The 24782-nt window shown below is 36.1% G+C and overlaps 1 protein-coding gene across 1 annotated transcript in view; it reads left to right on the top strand.

Moving 5' to 3' along the window:
- LOC138324400 (uncharacterized) overlaps positions 1 to 24782 on the top strand; it is a 108355-nt gene that overhangs the window by 63456 nt on the left and 20117 nt on the right. The window contains exons 21-23 of the mRNA XM_069269465.1: positions 1510 to 1624; positions 3152 to 3229; positions 8831 to 8880. Of these exons, the coding sequence (XP_069125566.1) occupies positions 1510 to 1624; positions 3152 to 3229; positions 8831 to 8880 (243 nt within the window). The remainder of the gene's footprint in view (positions 1 to 1509; positions 1625 to 3151; positions 3230 to 8830; positions 8881 to 24782) is intronic.

Here is a 24782-nt window from a genome sequence, read left to right as displayed (position 1 = left end):
TGTTTAAGTTTCAAGGTTTACTTAAAACTATCTACTTAAACACCAGATGTTCTACCTCCATAGATAAACATAAAGAAATCTGTACGAGTTTGATGTGGTGGTATAGAGTGATAAGGTTGAGGGACAGGACAGATAACCTTTGACTTCTATATGTTGAAACAAGTACTGATAACAGTTGATAAAACTAACGTTAGAAAAATTAGTAAACAAAACCTGAGATGGTTACGTCTAGTTTGTAAGTAAATGGGATTTAGTGTAATGATATTAATTGGTCACGTAGCTATATGTTCAAACTTAGATTAAGTCATTTGACTTTGTAAGGATGATTTTATGAAATTTATAGGTATATATCTATTACTATGGAAATGTTGTCTTTAGATAAAGTTCAAAATCAGTGTACTCTTTAATGTGTTTGTAAAATATCAACGATACATGACTTCATTAATTAATTCTCTTAAGGCAATTATAATTTATCTACTAGTAATGTGTAAAAAAGATACATGTTTGCCTAGGGGTTAAATTCCTAGATAATTAGTAACTGTATTAATAGGGAAACATTTGGTACCCTAAGTGCATGTGTTAATCAGAGACTAAGTAATGACATTAATTAACCTCATATTAATTAATTATATTAATCAGGAAAAAAATAGACATGTATTATCAGAAAACCTATGTAAACTGAACCTTTTTTATCTGGAAAATTATATATACTGAACCTGTATTATCAGAAATACTCTGCTAACTGAAGCTATTATCAGAAATACTATGAAAACTGAACCTGTATTATCAGGAAAATTCTGTAAACTGAACCTGTATCATCAGGAAAATTCTGTAAAATGAACATGATCTTTAGCCCTATATTATCCAAAACCTGTTTCTATCACTTTCATGATCACCTGAATCAGAAAGTTTCGCCAACTCTTTTCCTTTCCCGAACCTTTTCTAAAAGAGGCTCAGAATCATGCTGGTATGCCTAATATTGGGCCTGTAGCATGTTCAGGGTAATTAAAAGTATTGCAACAGTAATTCAAGTGTGTGCCCTTGACCTCCATATCAGGTCTATTGGTGAAGTTCAAGAATATTTGGAACACTTCTTTTATTAATTGCAAATAATCAGAAAACTGATAAATGGTTTGATCAAAGCATACAGGAGATAAATGGTTCAAATTCTAAAATTTGCTTCGAAATTTGAAAAAAAAAAATCTAATACAGGATAATAGGGATCAAATTATGATTAAGTGTGTAAGTTGAGAAGGGATGGTGCTATATCTATAGATGCAGTAGTATAAATGTAATGTATGCTTGTGTACACCTGATACAGTATCATCTGTCGGAACTGAGACACTGGTCAACAACAGCTTACTCAATCAAATTACACGCATCTGTGACCACAACCTGTCGCACTACACATTATTCACCGAAAAACTTATTCAACAACATTGACCCCTCACTGTAACAGCTGCTGGTTTTATTGTCATAGTTTGATTGAATTTTTATTTCCTTCCACAGTGAATGGTCCCCACCTAGTGTGCGATCTAAAATAGAAGTTTACCGTAATCAACCTAGGAGTATCGTCGATTATGAACCGGGCTTCTCATCCATAGCATTTCAAGAATCCAAATCGGTAAGACATTTATACATATACGCATCATGTTTTAAGCTTTTAGAAAAAATTGAAAATCATAAAATTTTTGTTTAGATTAAATAAATTTGATTTTAGTTTGGGTGTTTTAGGTATTTGACGGAATGTTTTGTTTACATGGCGGGTGTTACACGGGATAGAACGTCACCGTGCATGTTTGCTCAGTCTGTGCATGCACCAGCATGGAATCAACACAGCACTTTAGCATGACTATACAACGTTATCCCTCAGTTTATGTGGCAATCATTCTCAATTGATCGTTAAAACCGTCAGGGTCTAGAAGGACGAGGAATTATAAAAATAAAAACTACACAGGCAACGTAACAATTATATAGAATCTGATAGAATTGGATGTTAATAATGTCCTCATGATTCTGTGTTACTTGAATGCTAATAAGTACAAATAAAAAAACTCATAGCTATTAACAAACATTAGCCGTATTTTTTCGTTGTTATTATTATTAAATATGTACATTTTGATTGTTATATGTCCCCTAACAGTCGTTAACACATCCGTATAGGCCTAGTTGTCATTAGCTATGCTTCCGTAGCTCGTAACCATGGCAAAACAACACCTTCACGCTGGTTAGATATTACCTGAGTGGAAATCGTGATAGAAGGGGTATGTACTACTATATGGAATGGATTTATCAGTAAGAAATCTCGGTATCGGGTGATTTATAGATGTAGATCATGCCGATTGGTTAAACTCGTTTGGCATTGTCTTATCAATATCATGATAAACACCTTTCTTAAGTACCAATTTCCTTCAGGTAAAAAAATCAACCTCCCCATAGGTGGCAGTTTTCTTTTTTGAGTATTCAGGTGTACACTAGGAAGGGTTAAGGGTAGCAGGGATCAGCGTTGAGGGGGCTAGGGGGTAAGGGAAGGCCCTTGGGGTCTGTATCTGATAACTATCTTGTATTGATAAGTAGTGTGTGACCGACCAGGTATGATAACGAGATACAGACAGGTACATACACACACCTGGTACAGACTAATCAATATCTGTGTCTGTATTGATCCTGCTGCGACTGTGTGTGTTAATTTGTTTGGGGTACTCGAGGGGTAGCTGCTAGCATTGATGACAAGTTTTATTTTCTATGTGGAAGCGCCCACTCCAGGCCCGATACTCAAGATTTTACTCAAGTAGGTAAGCAGTAAATTGAATCAGCAAACACACGTGTAGGTATCGGAGATACAGGTGATAAGAGCGTGTGTCCACAGGTAGAGGGTAGAGGACCGCTGTGTGGGGTACCTACTGGATGGAGAACAAAAGGAGAGAGACGCTGACACGGCTGCATGCTCATCCATGTCATATGTTCATATTACTAGAGTGAGGTGTGTGTCTCACCTGAGTTTAACGAGATTTTTCCACACCTAAGTTTTTATAATGAGATTTTACCACACCTGGTCATGATGAACTTGCATCTTGTGTATAACGTGTGTGTATTTATAGTTAATGTATGTAGCTGATCATTCCGTTGTGTTTTATTACTGCATGGACAGGTTTCAGGACGTCTCAGGTCATATTCTGTCAACTCGGCCGCCCTGGACAAAAGGCCGAGAAAGCCTGTGAAAGCTAAGGTAGTTGTATTGTCTTGTTGTGTAACGTACTACCAGTAGATTCTGCGGCTTTGTAACTGATGCTGGTCGTGTTTACAGTAACACTCTGTCGTCACATGTCCCTGTGTACCCTCTGGTCAGAACCTAACGACAGCGACCCTAACATTAATACTGGCACAATTTATCTTCTCAACACTCACATAGGAATCATGTGATTTTTTATTTTCCTATTCCTGTTTAATCTATTTATATCCTTGTATTTTCCTCAATATTGCACTATATTTCTTGTTTGTATGTGTCGGCAATTCTGATTGGTGGAATTTTGGTTGGGTCGGTTAATCCACTAAAACCTGTATGCATTGGTGATTATGATTGGTTCTGGAAGTAATCATACAATTTTTTAAATTTCAATATTTATATATACAAAATTTGTATATTCCAATACATTAATCTGCTTTAAATTCTATAGGCAAATGATTTACATTAAAAAAAAACTTACATAAAAATGTTTCATGGAAACAATTCTACATGTCTCACTATCAAGTAGAAAACAGACAAATTCACCAGTTATTTATAAATAATAACTTGAGGATTTACTTATGAATACAGCATGTACAGAGCTGTGTGCTGTATGTGTATACAAAGATGGCCATTATATATTTACCTATATCAATAGGTTCAGTCATAAAATATTGATCAGAGAACACAGCTGTGTCCTGCAGACAACCCTTATAGACCCGATTAACCTAGCTTTTATCCAATATCAACCTTAGGTAATACACTTTTAGTCATTAACGCTGGTCGCCCAGCTTCCTTAGTTGTCTTGATACAGGTAAGCCTACTGTAGAATCTATCTAAGGGAAGATAATCTGACACATTCACAATAACAAGAAGCTGTTTGACAATGATTATTAATGTCCAATTTGGTTTATTTACTGTGGATTTAACGTAAAAATTATTTACATTTTTGTTGAATTTCGAACGATTTCCAAATGATTATGTTTTATCACTGTGATATGTAAGTTTTACCTAACTAAAATGTCACGATTATCTTAATTACATGTGTAATTATTGTTTGTTTGGTAATATTTCTTTTTCTTTAAATTGTCATTTTGTTTTGTCTCTATCCATCTTTTTTTCAATTATTATTTTTTCAATATCATGAATATGAACATTTGCACATTATCAACTTATTACAGTAAAAAAAACATACCCAGTACAAACGGATCACCTTGTTGTACACATATATTACATAATAAATTAGGATCACTATAATTGCGTATAGGTTTTATAAGATAGTTAACTCACAGCACCAATTATAGTTTTACCAATACACATTTTATCACTAGTGTCTCTATATATACTCCCTTTAGTGTTCTTCTGTTTGCTAAGCTGAGTTGCCTCCCCTTGTGAAAAAATATGGATTGTTATGACATTTGATTTTGAGGGAAATGTCAGAAAAATTAGCTCAAATAATCTGATTTTTTGCTCAAATTAATGTAATCAATCATATTTTGTTCTTTTAATGGCATACATATAATAATTACCAAATAAATGGCTTTGAGTTCTTTCTGGTAAAGAGTTTTCTCCCTTGATTAGTATTTTTGCAAATGCACTTTAGTCATCAGTATATATACATGTATACATACTTCAAGATAAACCACATCACTATACCACTTCACATCAGGAAACAGATTATAGGTTTGTACAGCATTATTTAGAGGCCTATTTTGCTGATTCTTCTGCTTTGGTTTATAGTGAAATGCTACACGAGATTTTGATGTAGACTTGATGCAGTTTGAAGCTGTGAATTAGATAGCTACAGGATTGGGTGCCCTTCCGAGAGTGGTGCTGATAATTGGCATGTTTTTGAATGGCCGCTACAGCAGAGCAGTGCATGTCAAAATATAGTCTCAAATCTTTAAATAACAAAAGCTATTTCTAAGAATTTTTATAAAAAAAGCGATGAAAAAATTGAATAACATTAATTATTTAACATAAATTTCAATCTTAGAAGTGATTTACATAATTTGATGAAGATATGCTTGTTAGGAAAATAAAAAAATTTCATAGACAATGATTTGAAAATATCATATTTATCTGTAAATATATACGTATCTGGATATTTGATTGTCTTAATTTAATTGTCCATATCTTAATTTGGTAATTATTTTAAGATATACTTAGAAGATGGTCTAGTAATAAGCCAGCTTTACACTGTTGGTGCCTAGTCCCCACTTATTTTATGATATAGATGGTACCATGACCTGATTTATTGTTTATAGAAATTTCAGTATGAGTTTATTCCAGCTTTTAATTTAGATATGAATAGTTTTCTGCCAATAGGTTAAATGTTTCAAAAGGGATATTTTGCAAAAAGTTTTAATTTCATGTAGAATTTGCACAGAAACATCACTCATTAGGCTTATGTGTTTTTTTGTTGCTTGTGCAAAAAAAAAAAAAAAAAAAAAACTTTGAATCCCTTAGTTGATATAACAGATGTCAATTAAATGCTAAGATCATTAAGAAATTTTCCAACTTATGCAGAATATCCTTTTTAATGATTTACCTTTTATTAAATTCTCTTTCAGTGCTGCTTGCCTGATAGAATTAGTAAAATAAGGTCTGCCAATTGAGTGTTTTTTTAGATTTCCTTATTTTTTCTTGTGGTTGAATTTGGTTGATTATAATATATGGAGGTAATTGATTGAGCAATGCATGTTTGCTCAGTGGTTTGGTAACTGATGGGATATATTAGATGTCTAATATTGGGTACACAACAGAGTTGTCTGCCCCTGAGGGTATATGTCAATTGTGATGCGACTACTTTGTGAGTGAAAATAGCATTTTCTCTGAAATTTGTGATCTTTTAAATCAAAAACATAGCATCATAATCAATACCTACTCACAAGGGGAGATAACTCTCATGTGTAAATTTTGACCGTTTGTATCACAGTGTAATCTTAAAATTGTTATCAAGAACTTTTGTAGCTTCATGTTTAGCATTGAATCAGATCAGTCTTACCTTTACAACGACTGATTTGCTCAATTAAGTTTTAAGTTAAAAGATTGTTCTGCTGTCGTCAAGATAACATCAAAGGTTCAGCTGTATATGTACATGTACATCACAGTTCTTGAGAGAGATCTCGGAAAAAAATCAGAATGAAATACTGAGAAATGTATATAGAAAATACCACTATAATTTTCACTGTGTGTCGATTTAATGTTTGAAGTCACAATAACTAATGTGTATAGTGACATTTTAGCAATGCTAGTCTTTAAGATTTTGATTTTAGCGAAAATTATATTCTTTAAATTTCTACTTAAAATCATATTTAATACATGTACCGCTGTGTAGGAATTAGTTGTCCTGTTCACCATGGTGACATACAACTATACCACAGTGTTGCCCTGTTCCCCACTAACAGTATACATGTATGTCTGTAATAGTTGGGTACATGTCATCTCGTACAGTTTGTGTGCATGTAGACAGTATTTACTTTACAATAAGACGTTCTGTCTGCGTTAATCAAGGTAAATGTATTGATTTGATGGAGGCGCATTTTACATAATCATCAATCAGGCTACTTAGCAGACTGGCTACGAGATAATAGGGGTCTAGAGGGGGAGGCTGGCTACAGAGATAATAAGGGTCTAGAGGGGGAGGCTGGCTACGAAGATAATAGGGGTCTAGAGGGAGAGGCTGGCTACAGAGATAATAAGGATCTAGAGGGGGGAGGCTGGCTACAAAGATAATAGGGGTATAGAGGGGGAGGCTGACTACGGAGATAATAAGGGTCTAGAGGGGGAGGCTGGCTACGAAGATAATAGGGGTCTAGAGGGGGAAGGCAAAGGCGTATTCAAGACTTACTGTGGAGATAGTGGGGGTCTAGGGGGGGGGGCTGGCTACAGAGATAATAAGGGTCTAGAGGGGGGAGGCTGGCTACAGAGATAATAAGGGTCTAAAGGGGGAAGATAAGGGTGTATTCAAGACTTACTGTGGAATCAAAAGGGTTCTAGGGGGAGGCTGGCTACAGAGATAGTAAGGGTCTAGAGGGAGAGGCTGGCTACAGAGATAATAGGGGTCTAGGGGGGCTAGCTACAGAGATAATAAGGGTCTAGAGGGGGAGGCTGGCTACAGAGATAATAGGGGTCTAGAGGGGGAGGCTGGCTACAGAGATAATAGGGGTCTAGAGGGGGAGGCTGGCTACAAAGTTAATAGGGGTATAGAGGGGGAGGCTGACTACGGAGATAATAGGGGTCTAGAGGGAGGGGGGCTGGCTACAGAGATAATAATATTCCGGACTGACTTTGGAGATAATAGGGGTCTAGATGGGGAAGGAGAGAGGACATTTTTACTATGTAAAACATCTATTTGTATGTTTCTTTTAAGGCATAGTTGTACAGCCCTTTTAGTAGGAGATGGTTCTTATGTGATAAGTTCACAGGGTTAACATTTTGCCAATATACATCAGAATGCATTAGCTAGATCTTGCTCACACTCACAAGAGTGAACAAATCTAGCATAAAGAATTATAGTAACTTTCCATTTTGCCAAAATATTAACTTCAGATATGCAAGATCAAAGATATGTAGTATTTGGTCAGTTTAGACAAGATGTCAGAATACATAGGCCAACATCAAACATATATAGAATGGGGTCAGTTTAGACAAGATGTCAGAATACTCAGGCCAACATCAAAGATATATAGAATGGGGTCAGTTTAGACTAGATGTCAGAATACTCAGACCAACATCAAAGATATATAGAATGGGGTCAGTTTAGACTAGATGTCAGAATACTCAGGCCAACATCAAACATATATAGAATGGGGTCAGTTTAGACAAGATGTCAGAATACTCAGACCAACATCAAAGATATATAGAATGGGGTCAGTTTAGACTAGATGTCAAAATACACAGGCTAACATCAAAGATATGTAGCATTGGGTCAATTTAGACCAGATGTCAGAATACTCAGGCCAACATCAAAGATATCTAAGAGTTGGGTCAGTTTAGACAAGATGTCAGAATACACAGGCCAACATCAAAGATATGTAGCATTGGGTCAGTTTAGACAAGATGTCAGAATACTCAGACCAACATCAAAGATATATAGAATGGGGTCAGTTTAGACTAGATGTCAGAATACTCAGGCCAACATCAAAGATATATAGAATGGGGTCAGTTTAGACAAGATGTCAGAATACTCAGGCCAACATCAAAGATATATAGAATGGGGTCAGTTTAGACCAAATGTCAGAATACACAGGCTAACATCAAAGATATATAGTTAAGTGAGATAAGTCAGATAAGACAGGTTATTAAGGTCACTATATCAAATATTATATCACTGATTGTATACACAGGTGTCAAATTAGACAAGATGTTGGAATACACAGGTGATCTGAATAGATAGGATAAAGGAATTGAAGAAATCATAAGAATACTTGAGTCTTTACAAGCAGCATTGATGGAAAGTCACATAAAGTAGGTTTGACTTTGTGATAGGAAAGTTTAATAATTTTAGATTTATTATGTGTTTTGATGGTCGCTAGTTGTTGTATGGGACTGTCACTGTTTGTATTGTAAAGCTCTATATTGTTGGTTTTTGTATTTCAGACTAACATCCACAACCCACCCATCGACAAGCCAGGGGAGATAAGTCTATAGTAAGTACATTATTCATAATCTTTATCAGATACGTCTAACATATTTTACTGAAGGATAGATCTCACTAAAAGCTTGAGATTTCAGAATGATATTGCACAAAATGGAATATCACCTTGCAAGCAGGAAAGGATCTATTTTGGATTTCCACAATGACAAATCAGAAACGTGAAGTGATATCTACTGTAAAAGCATGAAGCCCTACTATATCCTAGTCTGTCACTACCTGGTATACACAACATTAACGGGGGATGATATAACCTGACGTGGATTTTGTTGATGCATTTTTAAAATAACTCATGAGAGCAGTATTGTACCAAACAACTGGGAAGTGGTTAAGGTGTCTGACATTCTACTACTAGGTCTCTATACCTCTGGCATTGTATTGCTAACTATCTACCTTTTACTTCCCACCACTAGCCATAACCTGGAAGTAGTGGCCAAGTGGTTAAGGTGTCTAACATTCTATTGGAAGCCCTTTACCTTTGGGCTATGTCCAGACCTCTACCACCTACCTGGAAGTAGTGGCCTAATGGTAAAGGTGTCTAACATTCTATTGCTAGCCCTTTACCTTTGGGCTATGTCCAGACCTCTACTACCTACCTGGAAGTAGTGGCCTAATGGTAAAGGTGTCTAACATTCTATTGCTAGCCCTTTACCTTTGGGCTATGTCCAGACCTCTACCACCTACCTGGAAGTAGTGGCCTAATGGTTAAGGTGTCTAACATTCTATTGCTAGCCCTTTACCTTTGGGCTATGTCCAGACCTCTACTACCTACCTGGAAGTAGTGGCCTAATGGTTAAGGTGTCTAACATTCTATTGCTAGCCCTTTACCTTTGGGCTATGTCCAGACCTTTACTACCTACCTGGAAGTAGTGGCCTAATGGTTAAGGTGTCTAACATTCTATTGCTAGCCCTTTACCTTTGGGCTATGTCCAGACCTCTACCACAAACCTGGAAGTAGTGGCCTTATGGTTAAGTGTCTAACATTCTATTGCTAGCCCTTTACCTTTGGGCTATGTCCAGACCTCTACCACCTACCTGGAAGTAGTGGCCTAATGGTTAAGGTGTCTAACATTCTATTGCTAGCCCTTTACCTTTGGGCTATGTCCAGACCTCTACCACCTACCTGGAAGTAGTGGCCTAATGGTTAAGGTGTCTAACATTCTATTGCTAGCCCTTTACCTTTGGGCTATGTCCAGACCTCTACCACCTACCTGGAAGTAGTGGCCTAATGGTTAAGGTGTCTAACATTATATTGCTAGCCCTTTACCTTTGGGCTATGTCCAGACCTCTACTACCTACCTGGAAGTAGTGGCCTAATGGTTAAGGTGTCTAACATTCTATTGCTAGCCCTTTACCTTTGGGCTATGTCCAGACCTCTACCACCTACCTGGAAGTAGTGGCCAAGTGGTTAAGGTGTCTAACATTCTATTGGTAGCCCTCTACCTTTGGGCTATGTCCAGACCTCTACCACCTACCTGGAAGTAGTGGCCTAATGGTTAAGGTGTCTAACATTCTATTGCTAGCCCTTTACCTTTGGGCTATGTCCAGACCTCTACCACAAACCTGGAAGTAGTGGCTTAATGGTAAAGGTGTCTAACATTCTATTGCTAGCCCTTTACCTTTGGGCTATGTCCAGACCTCTACCACAAACCTGGAAGTAGTGGCTTAATGGTAAAGGTGTCTAACATTCTATTGCTAGCCCTTTACCTTTGGGCTATGTCCAGACCTCTACTACCTACCTGGAAGTAGTGGCCTAATGGTTAAGGTGTCTAACATTCTATTGCTAGCCCTTTACCTTTGGGCTATGTCCAGACCTCTACTACCTACCTGGAAGTAGTGGCTTAATGGTAAAGGTGTCTAACATTATATTGCTAGCCCTTTACCTTTGGGCTATGTCCAGACCTCTACTACCTACCTGGAAGTAGTGGCCTAATGGTTAAGGTGTCTAACATTCTATTGCTAGCCCTTTACCTTTGGGCTATGTCCAGACCTCTACTACCTACCTGGAAGTAGTGGCTTAATGGTAAAGGTGTCTAACATTCTATTGCTAGCCCTTTACCTTTGGGCTATGTCCAGACCTCTACTACCTACCTGGAAGTAGTGGCTTAATGGTAAAGGTGTCTAACATTCTATTTCTAGCCCTTTACCTTTGGGCTATGTCCAGACCTCTACTACCTACCTGGAAGTAGTGGCTTAATGGTAAAGGTGTCTAACATTCTATTGCTAGCCCTTTACCTTTGGGCTATGTCCAGACCTCTACTACCTACCTGGAAGTAGTGGCTTAATGGTAAAGGTGTCTAACATTCTATTGCTAGCCCTTTACCTTTGGGCTATGTCCAGACCTCTACTACCTACCTGGAAGTAGTGGCTTAATGGTAAAGGTGTCTAACATTCTATTGCTAGCCCTTTACCTTTGGGCTATGTCCAGACCTCTACTACCTACCTGGAAGTAGTGGCCTAATGGTTAAGGTGTCTAACATTCTATTGCTAGCCCTTTACCTTTGGGCTATGTCCAGACCTCTACTACCTACCTGGAAGTAGTGGCTTAATGGTAAAGGTGTCTAACATTCTATTGCTAGCCCTTTACCTTTGGGCTATGTCCTGACCTCTACTACCTACCTGGAAGTAGTGGCCTAATGGTTAAGGTGTCTAACATTATATCACCAACCCTGCACTCCTAGACTACAGCTACTAAGTGGTTCAGGTGTCTGGTATATCTCTACCTTTAATGAACCCCCCACCTCTGGATCATGAGTTTGAGACCAATGTGGGGACAGTTACATGACTGAGTGGAGATTTTTCTCTTGGAACTCTGCTTTGCCTTTATTAACAAAACTAGGAAGTATATGTATGTAAAAGACCATACAAACCCAGGCCAAACTGCCAAGACTGCTGTGATAAGACTAATTATAATCTTGTCTGTGATGCTGTCTATTCTCTCTGTCATTTTTTATGACAAGATGAATAATAACTTCCTGTTTACGAAGTTAAAGCATTTTGTCACTCTGTATGAGCATGATACTTGACTGTCATCATTTTGAAACTAGATCATGATACGGAATCCTCCGTATCACTAATATTAATGGAAGGATTACGACGGCCTGTAAATTGTCAAGTATCTTTCAGAGATTATTGAACAAGGAAGTTTATCACTTTTATCGAAAATTTTATGCTTTTGGATATTCTGTAAATAAAAAGTTTCTTCAGTTATACAGAGCAATAAAATGTCAGGGACTTTATATACAAGTGAGCCATAAAAACTTGTAACGAGCAGACAACTTGGCCGTAAGGTAGATTTCTGGAAATAAAAATGTTGATTTTAGGTTATAGCAGAAAAAAAGGATGATTTTAAGATCATTAAGAATAGGAGATATTTCACCGCTTAGTTGCCCAGAGCCATATGTAATTATTGCTAGTGGTAGGTTACTGATTTTAACAAACTGTAGAAGAGAGAAAAATATATCAAGCCATGATTTGAACCATTCAGTAGTTTCTTGCATAATATGTTCAGATTCTTGCGTTCTGTGGCTTTGTATTGAAGGTGTCTCATTAGTACTAGCCCTCATAGGTCACTGTTACCATGATATCAAATGTAGGTTGAAGGTTTTTCTCTGGGAACTTGTCACATCCATTTGACCATGGGTAAAGCTTTTAGCAGGATGTAAAACTAATCCAAAATCGACTCAGTCGTACATAAGTTGGAATGATGACAAGTGATTTTTTTGTGTGGCTTGTTTTACTTAAAAGTACTTTTAACCCTGAGTAAAAAGTGTTTTAGATTGTAACAGTATAGAGGGTGCAAGTGTTTATGTGTACATGTATAGGTAAACTCCATTGTGATACAACAATACTGGTGTTTGTTAACAGTTTGTTAACTTGTTATCGGCAGTATAATCTAATAAGTGAAAATACATGTTATCACATCGATGTGATGTAGGATCGCCTTACACATAAGTGTTGATTACATAGATAATTTTGTATAGATCTCAAACGACACCCAAACCTAACCTAGCTAACTATAGGCTGTTGTCCAATCAACTTTCATGTAAGTTACAAATGTTAGGCTTGTTTAAACATTAATTGATGTTAATTCTGCTAATTAGAAAATCTTTAATTATCAGACAATACTGACTGTACTTATGAATTCGGAGCAGAGCACTTTTAACATATAAGTGCTTGATCACTTTCAGATATGTAAATCTGACAAATACATGATTTGTGTCCGAGAGATGCACAGTCATGGCTGCTCGGCATGAACTACTATGCAATATTGTTTATTGTTTGTAGATTTTCACACATTCAATTTTAAGTTTTGAAATTTGAGAACATACAGCTTTCATTTCTTAAGCAAATACATCCAAGTCTTGTTTATAACCGAAAAGGAATATGTAAGAAATAGCAATTGAATATTTTCTCTGAAGAATTTGACTTTTACTCAGGATTTGTTCAACTGATAGATGGCTGGTGTTTAATTAGTTATGCCTTCAGCTACTACATATAGGAATATAAGTCTCTGAAATTAAAAATATAAGATTGACCTTGACCTTGTTTGCGAGGAAAAGAATATTCTATTTAGAAAACAAACGGCTCTTTTATGTGATAAACCTTTTTATATATAACTATCTGTTTAAAACCTGCAAATCACACCAAGAGTCATGCACAATCTATCAATGAATATCTGAAGTATTTGTAGCTCTATGTAAACACATCATTAGACAATTATAGACCTTGATTGAGGTGTATATGCAAACGGATGGACCCTGTTATCTACTTATAATTATGGGTTATACGTAAAGGGAGAGGCACCCTTTTCATACCTTTATTTACCTCTCTATAGTTAGCGTGTACTTCATCCCTGATTTATGGCCATTTAAAGGACCATGGGTTGAGGATTTAGTGCAATTGAAGAGACTTTACCACAGTAATCATCACTGTCATTTCCGAGACATGACATGATCAAGACATGTGCTAAAGTCGTTTTGTCCATCGATGTCATGTGAATGGGTTGTGTTCATGTTTCCACAACTTAAATGGAACAATAATCGTCAAATCTACACATTTCACCTTAATGTTGATATACCTATTTACATTTAGCCCTCAGCTATTTACACACCGTAGGTAACCGTGTTTTATGTAGCTGAATGTATGTTAACGTCGCCCATTTAAAACTCACAGGTATTAGCATAGACAAATTTGTTTGAAATGTCTTTGCTCTTTTGTTGTTTTTCTGTTGATCTTTTTGAATCCTGGACTGAAGATCTAATAAACTTTTCTGCCAGTTCAATTTGCTCTCCCTATAGAAACTTGATATCTTTGTCACAGTAGCGTATGATTGAGACATCTTCCTGAGCGGTACTCTTGGCTCTAACTCTAGGTATCAGAATACCTGCTCAGCCACAGGGGACAGCGGACAAATTACAGCTTTATGTGTGGGTGGAACAAAATCTATTTTCTGACACATGTAGTTGGCACTTATTTATAGCTGAACAAACAAGTTCAAACTTTTCAGTATTGAAGTTTTGAAATTACTATTTTATTAGAGGTCATGGCCTGTGAATAGGTCAACATGTTGTGGGGATTCTCAATGTTCACAATTTGTTGCTCTTGTTCAATAAATTGTCAATGAAAAAATGTTTGGACTTTCCTTTTGAAGACAATAGATTCTTTATTTGGAGATCTAGAATGGATGTTCCTGTGAAATTAGGCCATAAAAAAGGGTGTGACTGATAGGTGCTGAGCTAATACGAGTCCAGGTCTCATGATGGTATCAGGAGGAATAAATACTGCTCAAATAGCCATAGTGAAAGGTAAAATGGTTATGATCTTGAAGGTCAAGAAGGGGACACAATGAACTTGGGAGGTGGAGGGGAACCAAATGTTTGGAGATTGAGGAATGTTGTCTCTTTTGATAAGTCAACTACAAAAAGCATTGTAAGCTTGGAGAATTCAAATAAAATTCAAATAAAACCAAAAATTGAATATTTAAATAGAATTTTGATGCAGCATTTATAAAAGTGTTAGAAAGGTTAGGAATGTAATGTAACTTAAGATGTGTGTAGTTGTGTTATAGTTGTCTTCTCCTTTTACATCTGTATTAAAATGTAAAAATTTGAGGCTAGGTGAGGCAGAGTGTCGGCTGCTGCAGGCCCTAGCTGTGTGTGCCCTGTGTGTAGTGTATTAAGGGGACAAGGATGTTTTGGCTGTTTAAATAAAATCCTAATCTGTTGATACCCTTATTATCAATTATGCACCGCTATAGATCCCCTTATCTGGCCTAGAGCAAACTGGACATGTCCTTTGGTAAACATTACAGCCTGAGGAGTCAAGGGCACCTTGTGGAGAGAAGCCTATTTAAATAATCTGTATGCATAATGACAAAGGGACATGAATAGCCAAGTCAGTGTTAGGGTCTGTTAACGAAGGTTTTGTGTCAGCCCCAGGAGGCCACCGACTGACCAATATAGCTAATGACCACTGGTCACCTGGTCTAGGTAACCGGATCTGTCAACTCTCAGAGTCATCATCAGTTACGTAGCTGTGCTGCTTTAGAGTTCCCTGCTCTTCACTTATTAAGTTCGTTTGAGTGACAGTGCGGCAGACTGTGTTCTGCTCCAGCGACCAGTTCACATGTAGCTGTCACGCCCGAGTGGTCATCCATATATTGCTTCTCTGTGGCTTTGATACATTGAAGTTAATTTTTAATTCATTTCTCACAGTTGGAGTGGTGTGATTTAGTGTGTGTTGGAAGTGTGTGTCGGGTATGTTATTCTGATCAGTCGAAAGTCTCAAGAAAATCTAACAAGTGTATAGTAGTGATAGTCCTAGGACAGCTCGACCAGCACGCTGGCGACACGACCGTGCTTCAATGCTTGGCCCAGGCCGGGACTGTGTTGCCATCTCCTCGGATACTATCACGCTGGATGTAATGTTGCAGAACAGTTGTGGCGAATTATTGATGAATCCGTGATGGATGTAAGATGCTGAATGTGTTGGTCGCGATATAAAAAGCATTCGTGCTAATAGAACTACCCAGCATGCAGCAGATGCTTCAGAAGTTGTACAGGTAAGATATAGTCATTGGTTGCCCTTCATTATCTATTTATAGACTGTTTTTCTCCCGCCCCTGGGGGGGGGAGGGTTGATATATCTGCTAGGCGTGGTCTGATGGTTATAGTATTATGGCAGGCTAGCTATTACACGTGTGGTTCTCGTGTCCGACAACAGTTGGTGGTCTGAGGCCATTTTCATATGAAACTTTCAAAATGTATAACATGTAAACATAACTACATGTTTATATATACTTTATTGTATTTATCTATATACTTATTTCATTGAATCATGTTCATGGAAGTGTGTTTTATTAGTGGGTATATGTGCTTGTTTACATTTGAGGTTTTGCGGTTTGGTGACGTTGTTTATTGTGGGAGATCTCCAACCTTATACAGGTGGGATTTAGCCATGTGTTCACATACTCTTTAAAACCTTGTCTTCTTAAACCTGAGACCAAGGTATGTTGTTAGTTTCTTGTTCTTAAACAGAGTGACATCCATCCAATTCAACAAAACAGACCATTTGTACTGTTATGGCTGAGAAAAGACTATCTATTGTCCATTGTTGTAACTTCTCTGGACAGTTCATCCCCCTCTTCCCTCGATACCAAAAAGGGCGGGAACTGTCCCCTTCAACAGACCAATGTCACATGGCCCGATTTATCATCATTAATCATCAGGGTCCCGGAACCGTTTATCTCGGGTCAGCGTTTACCTTGCCAAGCAAAGCACTTAGTAGAAAGTGATTTGGCTATGTATTATGTATTTGATGATATTTGTAGATAGAAGTACATACATGCAAGCTGATGCTGTATACAGTTTTGACTTAATTTGTAATAATCAATAACATAGCTGTACCGTCAGCTGTAGAAAGTGAGAGCTCTGACAGAGAGCTTGAGACTCCACATGGGGTAGCAATCCTGTCAATACACTTCAATGTAGTAAGCTGTAAAGGTGTCCTATCTAAGCTCAGATTCATTTTCTATGGAAGAGTAGGATTAACTATCGTTTTAATAGCATTATTTCTGCTTAATCAGAACTGACTTGTCGTATAAAACGATATAAAAGCTATTCAGCACACTAATATTGATTTTAATTTTTATATACATCAGTTAGTGGAAGGATTTCTAAATGTGATAAGTAGCATTAGAAATACAGATTTTAGTTCCGAAACTTTATGATATTTTATGATAAACAAATATTCAAAAATATAAAATGTCAAAAAAGTATAGGTTCTTCCAAGGAAGTTAGTTAAATTCTCTGAAGGTTCTGATAAAGGGATTTATATCCTTTGAAATGAAACATTTATTTCATTTCTAAATATTGATTAAATCACTTTAGTCTACCTCAAAGCAGAATTTCTGCTATAGAATCTATTATAGTTCCAGCTATTCCATGAAACATTGTGATTACTGTAAATTAAAATTGCAGTATTTGTATTATCGACTTTGGCTATTAGCAACAGCAGGACATTGTGACAGTATAACACAAAGAACGATGTCGTTATTAATGATACAATATGGTGATCAATATAAATGGGACAAAGGATGACCCCTGAAGAACACCTGGACAAAGGGCCGTCATGGCCCTTATCACACATAAATATGGCAGGTGTGTTGAGGTGTATGTGATTACTAATCACGTACTGTACTATGGTAAATCAGACCGACTGATTGCTGAACAGGTGTGATAATTACAGGTAAAAACGTACCTATCAATGCATCTCTTGGTATTGATTATGTGATTGTGGAAGGTCGTTATAATTGCCCTTAATATAATCATAAATGACATGATTCGAAATTCAGCTAGGTTATTATTTGTAACATCGATAATGCAAGTTTCTGCAGGTACAAATTAACAAATATTGTGTTTCAGCAAACAAGTAAATATTGCTCCTGCCAAGCTATATTGCCTGTTTTCAAGTTCAACCATTAATAATAGATTGTTAGAGAGGTTTCCATGAGAACAGTCTGTACAGAAAATGTCTGTAACAGTACATGCATGCTTTCTCCTTATTACATATATACTATCGTTATCGTGTGTCAGCTGTTTTCTCTCAAATTGTCCTACATATATATAATCACTATACGGCTTCAGATAACCCCCAAGTTTTGATAACTGTACATTATATAATGTGCCTCGACTAAAAACCATTTCCAGTGAAAAAATAACATGGAAGAACATGAGATACGTTCTGCATATAGATCTAGTGCTTTCTGTTAGGAGCAGACGCACGCTTCCTTTGGTATACATGCTTTGTTATAAGTATACATTTATACAGAAATGTTTACGTTTGATGGTACACATAATTGGTTGTATGTATCAGTGAAGTCCACCTTTGAAGATGAACCCTATATTTACTCAGTCATTCACGTTTTATACAAAATATATGCAATTCAACTTTTCCGCCGTCTGCTGATTCAAACACACTGGTACAAATGCTATGGTGTCTAGTTATGTAACCTGCTGAATAATATAAAGATTTCTCAAAGTCTGCTGTTCGTTACTTGACACCTTTTTTTCCCTTTAATTTTCGTATGACCTTGTGAATCTGATTAGCATATTCATTTAGTTGTTGTTGACTTCCTGAATTCAAGGCAATAAACAGGTAGAGATTTGTTATATATTTATCATGATATATACCATATTTCACACAATAAGCATCCATGTCCCTTTTACCTTAAATTATTAATTAAGACCCAATCCCATCCAAATGAAGAGATATAATGGATTTTTACTGGTCATTTTCTGGCTTGATTATCTTTTGATATTAGCCATGACTTCAAATCCAAACTGTCAAAGACATTGTGATGAAACTTACAGTTACAAATGTATCAAATAAAGCTGCTATATGTTGTTCTGTAATAAGGTTGGTTTAGTCTCAACTCAAAGGTCAGTAATGTTTTTTGAATAACTGAAGGTGTGTGCCAAGGCAATGTCATCAGTCCATACTTTTCTACTATCCAATAAGAGAGACCTTTGTCAATAAAATTGTTTGAAATTGAAATAGGAGGGATACATATATATCTTTGCTTCTTTATTCACCTCATACATTATAAGACACAAGGCTGTAACCTGCTGGGATATTTTTGGGTTTTTCATTGTTTTTCGTATTTTAAGCATTACAATAACTGTTTGCGTCTGAAGCAGGTAATGTGTTGTTAATGTTCTAAGTGTTATGTAATAGACCACTTATATAAATAAACGTGTGTGTGTTTATGTACGGAACATGTAACAGCACTTGACCTGAGATGGGTGGGTCCTGTTCTGAATATCATGATGTATCACTCCCAGAAAACCAGATTCACAAGATAATAACACTGGTATGTGTTAAAGTCTTCCAACAACTAGTCCAAGTTATGTATTGAATTTAAAAAATAAAGATAATGTTACTATAAATAGTAATATGATGGATGACATAAATAACTACACAGTATTAAGCAGGAATAGTTTTTAGAATATCAGAATCATCAGCAGATTGGTATAGATTTTATCTCTGTGATATGTCAAACAAGGGGAGATAATCTAGTATTACAATTTTGAATTTTGTCGATTCAAAATTTTTGTAAATAAGCTCAAGTCTGCAAAGAGACCTCAGAGCACTTACCGTATTATCATTATAAATGAGTGTAATGTTAGAAAAGTTAAGCTGCAATCCTTTCAAATTTATTTTCAAAAAAAAAAAAAAAAAATATAATGTACAAGGCTGCAGTTAACTGAAGCTACAATTGAGTTGACAAATAACACTTCCCCTCTATATTAATGTGATAACGCTGGTCCCATGATACCACAGTCAACAATAATGACATCAGTGGTCGGTAACCATGGTAACAATCGTTGAGAAAGTTAATCTGTGAGTGGTGAAATCTTTTTAATACTGAGCTCATTAAAAGTGTCTGGCCTAATGATGTTCTGACATGGAGGGTGTTGATAATAGCCGCGTCATTGACTGTCCTCACTGGGACACCAACAATTTTCTGTCAATATTCGAGTCGCTACTTCATCTGTTCACATCACAATCTATCAAATTTCTCTATCGAATCAATTTCTATGGCATCATAATGTTGGAGACTAAAACCAGGAATTATAACACTGGGTTAGGGCCCAAGGAATGAGAAAGTTGTAAAAACAACAACAAAAAATCATCTAACATCTTGTTTTCAAAACTTCAATATTATTCACAGGTTTTGAAAAATAGCTGAGGATTCTGTTACCAAATTTAAATCTGGCATACCCCTAATATATTCTGTTGAAATCACATTAGAATTGCACAAAAATGATAACTAAATTTAGCCTAGTTGGTGAAATTCCTACCTGATTTACAGTAAATGTTTGCAGTTCAATGTAATTCTTCATGTAAAATAGATTATCTGGATAGATAATCTGTTTTATTCAATTTGTATTCGAAAGAGAGTTTCAAACCTGGTGATGCATGTCTGATCAGTTTCTGATATACTGATATATACAATATTGATGTATCTTAGTTCTTAGAAATACCTTAGGGCTAGAATGTTTTCTTGAGATGAATTTCGTCTAGGGAGATAAATCAATTTGTTCTCCATTATATATTATAGACCCGTATTTTTGCATACAAGTTGAAGTTTGATAAGCATTAATTTGAAGTTTGGTAACCTTGGTAACAAATGCTATTTTGTGAATTATTTATATCAAATGTAAATGATTCCACGAATGAAATTCATTTTCCCTTTGTGTGCCATCATTGCATTTCACCCGCACATTTAAACCATGTATACTGGTATGTGGGTGTATAGAAGTACATAGTGTTTGACCTGTGCACCAGAAACAGAACCCACCTCTACAACAATTCAAAATGAAATGTAATCCCTTGCGATAGAGTTTGGAATATCATTAGATCTTAATTGTGGAAGGTTTCATCCAAAGGAACTGAATAGTCTAAAATGTGTAAGTCAGCTAAATTTGGTTTACATATGATGTAATGTATAATGAATAAAACTGGAAAGGTATCTGACATTCTACCACTGTGGCTCTTAACCGCTAGGGTGAAAGTTCGAAACCCAAATGGAGAAAATTTCAGATTCTGTAAAATAACTGATTTTTGTGGTGACATTATATCAGGTTTTCATATGTATAAAAGGACTGTTTCATGACAATTTAATTTCATGATCTATTCTTCTATTTATTTACTTCACTTGTATTTAAAATATTTTCGCATCAATAGATTTTCACGATTCTGTATTGCCTGCGAAATTAAGAAATTTAATTGTACATGGAAATAAAATGATTTACAGTACTGGCTGTATAGTGAAGCATTTTTCAGTCATCAAAACTCTCAACTGACTCGGACTGTTCATGGGACATATTCTATAAAACACAGTAATTAAGTATTGGGAAAACAAAGTCACCACTATTATTACTTGTATAGAGTCAGACTGACATGTACATAAAACATGTACCATACATTCACACCGTGTACACATGCGTCTCGATGTGTAAAGCCAATTTATGGGGAAATTAAAAGTCTTTGGTGTTTTATGAAAAGCCTATCTGATTGTCATGCCCCATATATCACAAGCTATTCCTAATGGAGCTGGAGGATCTTTTTTTGTGTGTTTTAGACTTATTTTATATCCAGTTGTTGTACATACCGAGTACATAAACATGTAAATGGTTGTAATAGACATCTGTATCCGTCCTATCACAATTATTTAGACATTAGACAAAACGTTATGTGGTTACAAAAATACTCTCTCCCTCATGTGTATAAAGTCTGAATTCTGTACGTTCATTTTCAAAATTATTTTTCATTCAGGAAAATAAATGAATATGTAATTTTTGTTGATGAACACAGAAGATATGAATCCTTATGTGGTGTTTTCTACATGTCGTACTGACACTTTCTGGATGGTTTTATATTTACAATATCTACATTCTATATTTGTTCTTGTTTTTACAAAGCGTTAAACATTTTATAGTCCAAGAAAGATGTTGGGTACGGTACTAACATGGTCAGTTTAATGACTTTGACCTTCATTTAGGGTCAAATATGCAGAAGATTTGAATGAATTTTCACCAACTCATGACACCAGATATTGGGCCTATAGGGCTACCATTTTAGATTCAAGGAATGACCTTGTTCTTCATTCAAGGTCACAGAGGTCAATAGGTATTTTATCATTTTGATTCCTCTTAATGAAGAACAAAACCATTAGTATTTTATACCTACAGTTGTTGGGTTACAAAGTTTGTTCATTTTGTCTTCTCATAATATACCACAGTAATTAACGTTTGTTGAATCAATGACCTTGACCTTCATTTGGTGGCCACAAACAAGGGTCAAATATGCCAAACATTTAATGACTTCTCAGGAAACAAGTGGTTCTGATGTTTCATAATTAGCCTGTCTCATGCTGGGGTATTTGATTTGTCATCCCATGAAGTATATAAAGCTAAGAAACTTATTCTTTACAGACATTCAATTTAAATGAGTAATCGGTGAGAACTGTAAATCCACTGATGAATGTCTGGGATTTTACCTCAATTATAATGTTGTGGTATATATATAGATATATGGATACTGTTGTTAATGAATAAACATACACACTGCTGGGTTATGATTTCATCAACATGTGCAGTAGTCTGTCTTAGGCTGGGGACTCTGGACCTCAATGTATGGCTTGGACGGTGGCCAACAAGCAGGTCATGTGTGTATACCTACCACTGGTCAAGCTACGTGGAGTGTCTATGATAAGTAATTAAGATGTTAATGGGCTAATGCAATCACTACCCACAACACAAATACTGGCCATCTGTTGTGGACTTTTGGTCACACACAGTGAGGACTGGCAATCAGACAGCTACTGTAGGTGTGTGGAGGGGAGAGCTCACATTCTTACTGAAACAACAGGCTTCTTATATACTGGTTTATAGAACATTCTGTATACTTCATGTTAGACTCCGGGATTGTGATTTCTAATTTCGGATTATTGAACATTGACTTGGAATCGGAAGTTCCAGACTGTTGATTTTGGATTATATAGCCTTCATTGTCATCTATCTTGGAATTAAAGAGTCTGAATACTTTTTACTTTAGATTCTTCAGTTTCATCTTGGACTAACAGGTCTTCAGATTTCTTACCTTGAAATACAGAAACTTCATTGTCATCTTATCTTGGACTAAAACAGCCTTTAGAATCCTGAATTTTGGAATACAAAACCTTCAGTGGACTTAACACATTCAGACATCTTACTTTGGAATATAGAAATTTAAGTTTTTCTTATTTTGTACTACAAGTTCTTATCAACATCCTGTCTTTGATTTTCATCAGAAAATATCGGGCTACAAAACTTTCTTGGACTACATAGCCTGAGGTCATCTTGTTTTGCAGGACAATAAGCATTCATGCATGTCTTAAAATTTGAACCGAGTGACCAACAGAGTGACCACTATGTAGGTGGACAATACAGGGTACTGCCATGCCCAGAATGACCGTCCTGATGTATAACAATGGATTTTATGTCCCCGTTGTAGGAGTTAATTACTACAGCTGACCTAATGTTTCCCTAACACTTTCATCAACACCGTGGAATGGTTTATTTATGGGTGGTGTGCATGGAGATGACTCAACTCAAATAATCCCTTGTGACTTTATGCCTATACCATTGGTATAAAATTAGGTTGGGAATTTGGATGACCTTTACTGGACGCTCATATGTGTCCAGAATCACTCAGTGACCAGCAGCTTTTAAATGTGTCCAGATTGAACCCTGTGGAATACTAGCTTTTTGTACAAGACCGTCTCTGAATAACCACTTCTTTGGGATAGATGAACTGTTTGCACAGAACTATCTCTTTATCGACCAATGCTGTGAATCAATTTGACTGACCACTTGTCAGTGAATCTCGGAGTGTATCTGTAACTGTGTGGAATTTAATTTGGAATCATCAGATGATTCCTACCAACTATTTGTGCATATACGTTTGGATGTAACCGCCATGCAGTGTTGTCCCTATGCGTCTGGCCTGTACCCTGCCCCTCCCAGTCCTAAGGTGGACAGAGTACGAGCCTCAGAGGAACACCTCTCGAGTCTGTCGCAATGGTATCGGGTGGTGTCCGAACAAGCTCGGATGCTGGACATCAACGATAAAATTTTCAAAGAGTACATACTCATTCTTCTTTTGTTCTACACTTAGTATATCTGCATGTTTCCCTTTGGCAAAAACAAAATGTCAATTTTAACAAATGTTCTTGTATTCTATGTTTGCACAGAAAATTGTCCTATGCCAATTGATTTGCTTTAGATAAGATGTATTTTTAGAAATTGAAGATAAATGGTTGGTGTTAGATAATATGTGGGCTTTAAGTACATTAATATAATTGAAGAATTGAAGCCATATACCCTGAAGTGATGCTACTAGAACTGTGATATTATATGTGTATTTATTCATCTAAATATCACTCGGTGAAATGGATTAACATACAGTGCATTAACTGATTATACATTAACATCAATGTACGACCAAACTCAGTCTAATGAAATCATAATGATCATTTGAAATCAATGAAAGGACAAAATACCTTAATTCAAAATCAATGAAATAAGGACAAAATACCTTAATTCAAAATCAATAAAATAAGGACAAAATACCTTAAAACGAAATCAATAGATCACGACAAAATACCTTAATTCGAAATCAATAAAATCACGACAAAATACCTTAATTCGAAATCAATAAAATCACGACAAAATACCTTAATTGGAAATCAATAAAATCACGACAAAATACCTTAATTGGAAATCAATAAAATCACAACAAAATACCTTAATTGGAAATCAATAAAATCACAACAAAATACCTTAATTGGAA

This window comes from Argopecten irradians, chromosome 5, assembly GCF_041381155.1.
Source record: "Argopecten irradians isolate NY chromosome 5, Ai_NY, whole genome shotgun sequence".
Classification (NCBI taxonomy): Eukaryota; Metazoa; Mollusca; class Bivalvia; order Pectinida; family Pectinidae; genus Argopecten; species Argopecten irradians.
Note: the sequence above shows the minus strand (reverse complement) of the source record. Positions and strands in the feature narration are given on the sequence as shown.